This window comes from Manacus candei, unplaced genomic scaffold (assembly GCF_025592945.1).
Source record: "Manacus candei isolate 608988 ecotype Guabito, Panama unplaced genomic scaffold, ASM2559294v1 h1tg000014l, whole genome shotgun sequence".
Taxonomy (NCBI): domain Eukaryota; kingdom Metazoa; phylum Chordata; class Aves; order Passeriformes; family Pipridae; genus Manacus; species Manacus candei.
The window spans coordinates 59,393,968-59,403,833 of record NW_026138062.1 but is presented as its reverse complement, the minus strand read 5'-3'; the positions used below and the strand labels follow the sequence as shown (position 1 = coordinate 59,403,833).

At 42.5% G+C, this 9,866-nt stretch overlaps 1 protein-coding gene across 1 annotated transcript; it reads right to left on the bottom strand.

Moving 5' to 3' along the window:
• Positions 1-1,470: 1,470 nt before the first annotated feature.
• Positions 1,471-8,945, bottom strand: LOC127467224 (uncharacterized). The gene is made up of 4 exons (XM_051778926.1): positions 8,289-8,945; positions 4,280-4,726; positions 2,639-2,780; positions 1,471-1,581 (listed from the first exon to the last, which is right to left on the bottom strand). The coding sequence occupies exons 1-4, from the start codon at positions 8,440-8,442 to the stop codon at positions 1,572-1,574; spliced, it is 753 nt and encodes a 250-aa protein (XP_051634886.1). The 5' UTR covers positions 8,443-8,945; the 3' UTR covers positions 1,471-1,571.
• Positions 8,946-9,866: the final 921 nt, after the last annotated feature.

Below are 9,866 nucleotides of genomic sequence, written 5' to 3'. Positions count from 1 at the left end.
ATGACTGAGAGGGGACCTCATCAATGTCTGTAAGTATCTGGAGGGAGGGTGTCCAGAGGATGGAGCCAGGCTCTTCTCGGTGGTGCCAAGCAATAGAACAAGAGGCAGTGGGCAGAAACTGATGCACAGGAGTTTCCACTCAAATATAAGGAAGAACTTCTGTGCTGTGCAGGTGACCCTTCACTGGAACAGGTTGCCCAGAGAGGTTGTGGAGTCTCCCTCAGTGGAGATATTCGAGACCTGTCTGAACACAATCCTGTGCCATGTGCTCTGGGATAACTCTGCTTGAGCAGGGAAGTTGGACCAGGTGACCCACTGTGGTCCCTTCCAACCTGACCCATTCTGTGATTCTGTGACGGGGTAAAATACATGCTGAATTAAGGACAAGATCCTGGTCTGATCATGTCCTTCGCAGAAACAGAGGGTTTGGCCTGCAGTGCAGTGGGAACACATTACCTGTCACCACATGGCTTTCTTTTTTTTTTTTTTTAAATCACAGAATCATAGGGTAGTTTGAGTTGAAAGGGGCCTTTAAAGATCATGTAGTTTCAATCTCCCTGCAATGAGCAGGGACATCTTTAGTCAGATCAGGTTGGTCCGAGCCCAGCTGTCTTATCCCTCATGCTCCTGCCTCCCAGCACTAGGGACACTTCTGAGCTGAGTTGCAAGGATCAGTGTTTCTGACTTCTACTTACTAGTAGGTGCAGCCATACTTTGCAAAAGAATATACTCCTCACGTGTTACACAGATTTCAGAGCTGATATGCTGCTCTCTGATACAAATAGAAGATGGTCTCCTATATTGGTACATCCCCCTGTCACTGACTGCCTGGGAATCAACTATTGTCATGTCAGGAAAGGGAGACTGTGGAAAATATCAGTCATGTCAAGAACATTTTTCATCTCTCCTCTTTTTTTTTTTTTAAGGGTATTAGAGGCTTATATCGAAACACTACATTTTCTTCTGGCAAGAGTAAAACAAAATCCCGTTCTTTCAGCCAGGGGTTAGCTATGTACAAGTGGGCCTTCTTTCTGCCTTTGTTACAAGCCCGTAGGCTGGAGCAAGGCAACAGGACAAGATCCTCTATACTGGGAGGCACAGGCAGATGGGAGCCACAGCTACACCCCGGAAGCAACGCTTTTGATTTCTTTGGGTAGGTGGAAGCAGCTGGGTAGGTCGGGTTCCTTCTGTCTCTGCTGAAGCACAGCTGACAGACTTTGAATATCACCTTTAAAATAAGAAATAATAGCATGGAAAGGCCCGAAGTACCTCATCAGAGTCTAAATTCAGACAAATGTAGCCAAACTATGTGGCGTTTTGGCAGGTGAGAATACAAATTTCTTCACAAAAGGCTGCTTTGCTCCTCACTGCAGGAGGATGGTGAATATGCCACTCTGACTGTCAAAGCTGCAGGGAAAGAAACAGGCTAACAAAAATAAAAATCTCAAAGACAACATGTAGAGACAAAGGCTTTTATTCTGTCTAGAGCTCCATTTTTTGGCTTACAGGGCATCAGAAGTTGTTCCACCTGTAGGCTTCGCATCTTCCAGCAACTCTTGCAATGTTGCACCTCAAGCGACGCTGAGCAAGAAGGAAAGGAGAGAGAGTGAGTGAACGATACAGAGTCAGTACAATACAACAAACTCCTTCAAGGCTTTCTGGCAAGTAAATAAGTTGTGAACTCTTCATGCAGAGGGTTTGCAGAGGGCTGATGCTGTGTGGGCAGCATTAGCCTAAGGGAGTGAGCGTGCTTCCCAGTAAGGGGTGGAAGACCCTCCCCGTTGAGTGAGGAAGAGCTCCTGGCGCGTCCCTGTCGCTGCCACACTGTCCATCAGGTGGCGGCAGCGCTCCAGTGAATGGCAGGAGCAGCTCTCCCTTCAGCCTTTCCGAGAGGGGATTTATTTCAGCAGGCCGAGCAAGACCTTTGAGTGCCAGGAGAAGAGGTACAAATCACACATCTCCTCACTGAACGCCAAAAAGTCAGCTGAGCTCGGTCTGAAACGCATACCACCTCTCGGGTTGCACAAAATGGGAACTAAGCTTGCTTCGAAATCCAGCCTTCTGTGTCAGTCTCCTCAAACTAGACTAGTTGACAGAACTGAAAAAAAAAAACCAGGTGAGCTTTCAGGCACATCAGCCTCTTACTGCATCATTTCTTTGGCTCATGTGTGATGAAAACCTCTAGTTTTTCCAACCTGATCAGCTGATGTAATAAAAGAGATTATTGGGTTTTACAAACCACACCTCACTCATTTAAGCCATCATAGGCTTTCTGTACATAAGCATTACAAGAACACAGCATGTAGTGGGTAGGAGGAAGAACCATCCTTCAGCATAAATCTAAAAGAACTGAATGAGTCCTAGGAGTTTGTTGAAAGAAGCAGCAGCATCTCATTGAACAACTCTGTCAAAAGTGGCAATTAAAGAAGATCGTATTGTTTTGTTTATAAGCAACTCATTAGGCCCATACATCAAGGTCTACAGAGCATAAACAAAGAATTATTTGAAAAAGACATGGAATATAGAACAAGCCCCATTAGCATTTTATGCACACTGCTTATTTCCTGAACTAGATCCAATGTCTGACCAGAGGTAAGTAAATGGCTAATTCCTCTTTAAGTAAGTTAAAAAAAGGTACCTTTGGCGAGACTCTTGTCTCATGCAGAGGATGCACTTCCTCAGCTGCGGGGTTAAAACAATGATCAGAACCACTATGCCTCCAATACCGGCTGCCACAACCCCAATGATTGTTCCAATGGATTCTTCTATACCAAACAAGGCTGGAGGAGAAGGGAAGGTAGAGAGAGTAACATAAGATGTTGTGCAGACATGCAATGCAGCCAGCATGTTTTCTGCCGTGGCTGAAGAGGAAGCTACTTACTAGGATATCGATTATGCTGATGTCTTGTCTGACATGAAATCATGGGCTTCTACGTGGGAGAGAGTATTGCACTACAGAGGTATTGATTTTTTTCACTCCAATGTAGCAAGCTGCTACACTTTCTGGGGCTTTAGAGACAGGACAGCCCCACTGCCCTCAGAATCTCCTTTAACAGTTAGGTGCTATGGGATGGCAAAAGATGCTGCTCCCTGAATTAATGGGACTCATGCCGTATGCTTTATTTTCAAATGGGAAAAAAATTACTCGGACAATTTCAACAAAATCATTGGTCTCCTTGTCCGTCTCCAAAGAAGACAGCATGGGAGAGCAGACAGAGCTCTTCTGAAATCCTTTCTTCAGTTGGTTGCTCTTTGGGACTGTTATATGGCAGAGATGGCATAGCAATTATACTGGCTAGAGTGTAGACATTGCAAGAGTAATCTGCGCTACTGAGACTATGAGATCAAGCCAAGAGAAGACCCCATTAGTTACACAACTAAGCCCTTGCAGAGGAACACAGTTTCCTCGCCTTGTTAGTGTTGCAGTTAAAACTGAATGGTTTCATACACATTAGTAAATCAGGCTCAAAAGAGCAAAGACCTAGTGAATCTTGGTGAGCTAGAAGCTTTGGTAATTAATAAGGGGGAAATGGCACTTGCATAATTTACTCTTGACACAGAAGGTGCTATTTTTTGTTAATTAGATAATAAGATAATAACCCTTCTGATGTGTTGACTTTTTGGGACTGCAATGTGTTTAGCCTGTGGAAAATGGGTTGACATTTCCAGCTGATAAAGGCAAAGTGAGTTATCTCTTTACTTAATATGCCTAGTGTCTATCTGAGAGGCTAAGAAAACACAGCATGGCACTTTTAATGCTACTTTGATTTTAATGTGAATGAAGTTAATCAGAAATTATACAATGTGATCCTTGTGTTCATTATGGGATTACTTACGTCATCCAGAGTTAAGGAATGACTATGCAAGTTAGTGGGTTGGAGAAAAATAATGTCAAAAAAAAAGAGTTTTGGAGCTGTTCCCTGAGATGATATCTTGACACCTTTCACTCATGGGGGTTCTGCCAGAGCTGTGATTACAAGGGAACTTGTCTGTTTCATTCTTGGCACTGACTTAATTTTTATGGATAAAATTATTCCTTCTTTTTTTGGTTGTATATGCTCCTCCTTATATAATACCTGTTTGACTGTTTATAGAGACAAGCCAATCAAAATTAGCTGGCCTTACAAAACTAATGAGAAATGCTATAGAGCAATTACACTCCATGACACCGGGCCCTTACAGCTAGAGGACAAACAGGCCAAATTACCTTTCTGCAAGCATGTAAACCAGCTTTGGAGGAAAAACAACGAGAAAAGAAGTCAATAACATCAAATGTTACCCAGAGCCCTCCTGATCCTGAGCTTTGTGCCATCTCCTGTCACCACCTTCCCGTCCGGAAGTGTAACCTCACAGAAATAAATACCATGGTCACTGGTTGTCACACTGAGGATAACCAGGGAGGCATCCCCTTGGGACAAGTCTCCACTCATGAAGACCCTGGAGTTATTTGGCAAGACGGTCACATTGTTTTCTATCAGGTCCATCTGCCCCTTTTCATCTTCTTTGTACCACTTCACCATCAGGTCATTCAGGGAGGGGCGTGGTGGACTGTTAAAATGGCAATTTAAGACCACAGTTTCACCCTCTTTGGCTTTCTCTTTGGCTGGTGTTTGAGTCACCAAAAGGTTCCATGGCTCAAGTGTTGTCAACAACAAAGGCTGTGCTGTTACATGAGTTACAGCTGCTGCATTCTCCTTGCTTGCGCTTCCACCAGTAACACCGACATCTGCACCAGGAAAGAGAAAGAAGAGGACAGTTGAGAATGATAAACCTTCCAGCTGCTCCTGACCTTTAACCAGCACAAAGAATGGCTCCTGGAATTAGCACTTGAGGGCAGTCAATATTATGATGATGGGGTTTTCTTCTTAATTCCTGCTTAGATTATATTCTTGTGTACAGATGGATCTTTTCCTGAACCTCAATTCCTTCCTACTGCCATACTAGACCAGTCAGCCACATTTTCACCTGAAACACTAAACTCTTTCTTCCCACCCCAAAAAGCATCAGAGCCTGATGTTCCTGCCTCAACTGCTTTTGAGGCAAAGCAAAAAATGCACATACACTCACACACTGGCAATTCTGTTCTGGCAAGTACAGTGAATAAGTGTGCATCCTAATGCGACTGCCTGCATCCCAAAACATAATATGAGCTTCTTAGAATTTTTGGTGTGCATTTCCAACTGTGGAAATTGAAATTGTGGGAAGAATGTCCGTTGCCAGAGACCGAACTCCCAGCAGATCTGATCAGCAGTATGGGAGACAGAACCTCAGCCTCCTGCAGGTACTGATACTGAGGGTGACAGCTGTTCTCTCTGAAGAGACCATTGTCCTGTTAACTTTTGCTAGAAAAATATGAGCATGACTGCAGTAGATATTTAAACCTGCCTTCTCACACTCAGGTGCTAATCATAGTATCAAACAACCTCTAGCTACGAATAGTGAGAGTGGATCTTGTTTCTGGAAACAATAACCTGGGCACAGAAGATGAGAGGAATAGTTGCTTTCTCAAAAAGAGGGGAAAACAAACCTAAAAATAAGCCAACAGCTTTTGCCAAGAAAGTGTTCAGACCAATTTTTGGAAAAGGTTCTTCCGTTGTTTTATTTTCTTCAAATGAAATAGTCTCCTTTCGAACTAGTTGATGTCCTCTCACGGACTGCAGACAATTGCAGAGTGAAGGGTTTGATTTTCCATTGTCTTGAGTCTTTCATTGCCATCCATAGAGTGTGAAACACTATTGTCTAGGTCTGGTAAAGCTTCACAATGACAATAGATCCTCTCTGCTCAGGGACAAATGTCTCAAGGCAACGGAAAACCAACCCCCTTGATAGTCGGTTTGGGAGTTAGTTGAATGGCTCCTTCAGGCATGCTTGTACACAAAATCACAGTTGTATTCATAGTTATTATTATTTATGACTCTTATGGGAGTAGAGGATTTCTTTCAGACAGCAGGGCCCTGTTGTTCTGAGTGCCTTATAAAAGGATGGGGTATATAGCTTACAGTTTAAATATCAGACAAGAGATAACTCGTGGGTGCAAAAATACAGGAAATATAAACAGGCTATGAAACCAGGCAACAACAAAGCATATGAAAAACATTACGAGCTGTTTTGGCTCTTACCTCAAAGAGAAAATTTTTGCCTTTTAACTGGAACACCAAACCATGAAAATCAAATGCCTGAGAATTAGGCACCCAAATATAGTTTTGAATCTGGTCCCCTAAAATTAGTGATCCTTATTAAAGATACTGGATGAGATACTATCCTCCTGTTCATATGTAATTGTACCAATGAGCCTGCTGGAGCTTCTTTGGGAAATCTGAGTTCCGTATTCTCCCTTTCCAGTTAGATGCGTGTATTGATGCAAGAGTCACAAAGTTGAAGTATCTTGACAAGATACTTTGATGAAATACAGAGTATAATTGAAATACTTGACTAAGCTGATAGTAGCTTGACATACTACATACATATTTGTGCATCCAATATTCTGATGTGATATATTCGGTTATTTATTAGAGTGAATTTGAGCAGTTTCATAATGAGTACTCTTTTAAAATTTCAGTTTATTAACCATCATCTTCACCTGTTGTTTTAACCAAAGCAGTGTGTGCTACTGCTACCTTTGTTTTCAAGGAATGGCCACAAAACTTCTTCTCCACTACAAGTATTCTAGCCTTGCCATATGCATCCCTGTAACAACTGTAAATTTTATTCCTTTTAGTGATGCAAAAGGTATCATTTTTATATAGCCACTTAGTGGGTAGAGAACATAACTGAGCAGGAACAATGTGCTCCGATGTTGCCTCTGTTCATCATGAGTTTTATTTGCATCTCCTGTCATGAAATAACTGGCCTTATCATCTGTTATCCCAGATCTTTGATTCAATACAAATCATGTATTGAAGATAATCAGGAAAATCAAAACACAAGAAGAGTCGGCCGTATTGTTTCATCCCAGCTCTGTTTGAGTGTTTCACTGAGAAGGTCACAGCACTGCCTCTATTTTTCTTTCTTCGTTTCTTTTTCTTCTTTAGGGCTGCAAAACTGGAACATATTAGTTCACTGGTATTCAAATACACAATGCCCTTATCGTATTGGCATCTGGGAGCACGCAATGCCAAATGCTTTGTTGACTCTGCTTCAAAGCTCTTTTTAAGTCAATTGCTTCATTAGCAGAGTGATGTGTAGGTCCCTTGTCATGCGGGTTGTAGGGCTGGAGAGCAATGCAAGGCTTTTTGGTGAAAGCACTTGAGCAAAACAGAATACAGAGAAATACAGCATGAATAATCTTGTCTTGACCTGGAAAAACGATTAGATGATCTAATAGGTCAGTGTCACATAAAGTCGTTAGTTCACGGTAAGTTTTCAGCCATGAGGGGAGAAAGCTCTCTGGGACTCCCTGTAATGTGGCAGCGTGCTCCACATTTGGCAGCACTAATAGGGCACCTACTAAGCCCTCAGCCTCCCCTTTACATAATCTGCAGGTTGATACTTTCCCATGTAAAGCCATATCAGCGAAAAATACACAAAGCAGGCTAGAGGAGGTGGGGTGACAAACAGAAAGCATAAAATATAGCTGCACTCTCTTCCTGTCCTGGAGCCTCTAACTGACTCTTTGGTGCCTGGAGAAAACCCAAGCAGCCCTGCAAGCTTCTTTTGCCAGCTGTCAGCAACATGGGGGAACAAAAATGGTGGGCGGAGGTCAGCACAGAATGTTACCTTTTCTTTGTTCACACTCAGTAGCTGGAGGAGAGGTTGAGGGCAAGTAGGGTTTGATTTCTAACCCACATAAAAATCCTCTCCTGCTGAAATGACTGTCTTTCAGGTGGTTTTGTTGGCTTTAAAGCTCAGCTTCACATTCATGCCATGCTGGTGCCATGAAGGTGCTTTAAAAGCTGTATCCAGCTCCCAGCGATCAGTGGCTGCACTTTGCTACTATTAATTTATATGACTTTTGCCCTGGACTGAACTTGGCTTTCACAAATGGATATGAATAACTACCTTTTGACAATAACTGGTTGCTAATACACCAGAGAACCAAAATAGAAAAGAAACTTCTAGCAATGATGATACACATCTCAAAAAAGACAGGCAAATACACTCTTTCTGAACATTTATATTAGCTGAACAGGAATGTATCTAAAAAGAAAAGTATGTTTTAATGCAATGCACTACTGTTTCTCTGCAACCTGAGGAAACCTTCAGTGGAAAGTTGCTTTTTGAAAAATAGAAGAGAACCTCTCAAACCAAACTCTAGGAACTAATTCTTCTAATTAAGGTTTAGTACTCACCCAGCACCAAGAAGAAGAGGAATGAAGTTGCTGCAGACCTATAGAGCTTCCCAATGTGCTGAATCATAGCTGCTGAAGTATATGGCCTCACTGTCTCTCCCTCTGGTCGTATGGGCAAAAAATATGTATGTATTATAGCAACAGGACCGCACATTCTGCCCAGTGAATGTCACACTTACTAAAGTTACCACAGCTTTGAGCTCACAGTGCTCTGCCTGCTGCCTGGATGACAGCCACGTTTGAAGTGACAACAATGACTTCCCCTGCGGCTGTTCTGAGTTCCCTCTGAGAAGATGTCGAAAATGCTTTGAGAGCAGAGGAAAGATAATACATTGTTTTTCACTTTAGCCTTGTACAAACCACAACTTTGGTTTGAACACAGAGTATCCAAATACTCAAAAGGAGACCTTTCTTCTGCTGAACCACTCCCAAGTAAGTGGAGGCGAGAAGAGAAAGAGCATTGGATTAATTTTCTGAGCAGCTGGACTCCTATCATCCTAATACACCACAAAAGGAAGTTTCAGAAATTTAATATTTTTGTGACTATATGTACATGATGTTTACAGGTAAAATGTATTCCCCAAGGTATTCTTTTCAGTGCAGAACAAATGCTTTTTTATCAAAATTTGATTACTTAAACTCTGTTTAAGTAGAGCTTGTCCATGCCACCAGGGTGGAGGGGAAAACTGCTGAAGCAGGTGGTCTATCTGCAAAACCAGCAGGTGTACTCTGAAACAGAGTCTAGGTTTACATGAGGCACACATGGAGCACGACTTTGTGGGAAGAGCTGCAGCAGCCCCAAATGCTACCTGTACCATCCAGCCCCTCCAGCAGTGTACCCCTGTACCAAGCATGTGCCACCCTCAGTACCTGGCTGACACCTCTTCCCTCAGCTACAGGATTAGGGATTACTGCACATTTTGTCTAATGATCTTGTATATCTTTAAAACTCTCCAGGTAATGGAATTATGATTGAGTATCCAGTAAAAACTCAATTCCCTATCTCTTAAAATACATACAAACCACAGTTCAGCTGAGAGAGGCATGAGTATTTCTGCTTTTCTTTGCATTTGAAAGCAAAAAGGACCCATATCTCACTTGAAAAACTTGGCTGACCAAACAATGTCAAGAGGAACAATTCATTCCTGTAGTCACCAGTTGTTACTCTAGCTTTGGTGTGCTGACACCAAAGCAGTAGTATCAGCAAAAGCAGGATAGGCTAGAGGGAGTATAGCTAAAGGAACTTGGAGGGCAAATACTTCTCTGAAATAGCTTGGAAGAGTGGGAAGACCTAGGATTACCAGGCAGGAATCACTCCAAAGCGAAGTATATATTAAGAAGGGAACTGGGATCAAGTGCAGAGCAACACAGCACTTCAGAGGAAAGTTGGAAAGAGGTTTGTGGGGGTCTTCTGAAGGAAGTACTGCCAAGGCGTAACTGAGTAAAACCAAATTATCCATGAAAGGAAAAAATTAGAGGAGTCAGAAACGATCAAGAGTTCGAGGAGGGAAAACCAGTAGAGTCAAAGGCATCTGGCATATGAAGAGGAATTGGGACCAAGTTACTGAGCTTAGAGTA

What these genes read in the sequence shown, in the direction of transcription:
- LOC127467224 (XM_051778926.1), bottom strand. Translation starts at nt 8,442, where the DNA reads ATGTGCGGTCCTGTTGCTATAATACATACATATTTTTTGCCCATACGA. An exon ending in CCTCTTCTTCTTGGTGCTGG is followed by an intron (nt 4,727 to 8,288) that starts GTGAGTACTAAA and finishes TTCCTGGTGCAG; the next exon opens with ATGTCGGTGTTACTGGTGGA. An exon ending in CAGGATCAGGAGGGCTCTGG is followed by an intron (nt 2,781 to 4,279) that starts GTAACATTTGAT and finishes CTTCTCCTCCAG; the next exon opens with CCTTGTTTGGTATAGAAGAA.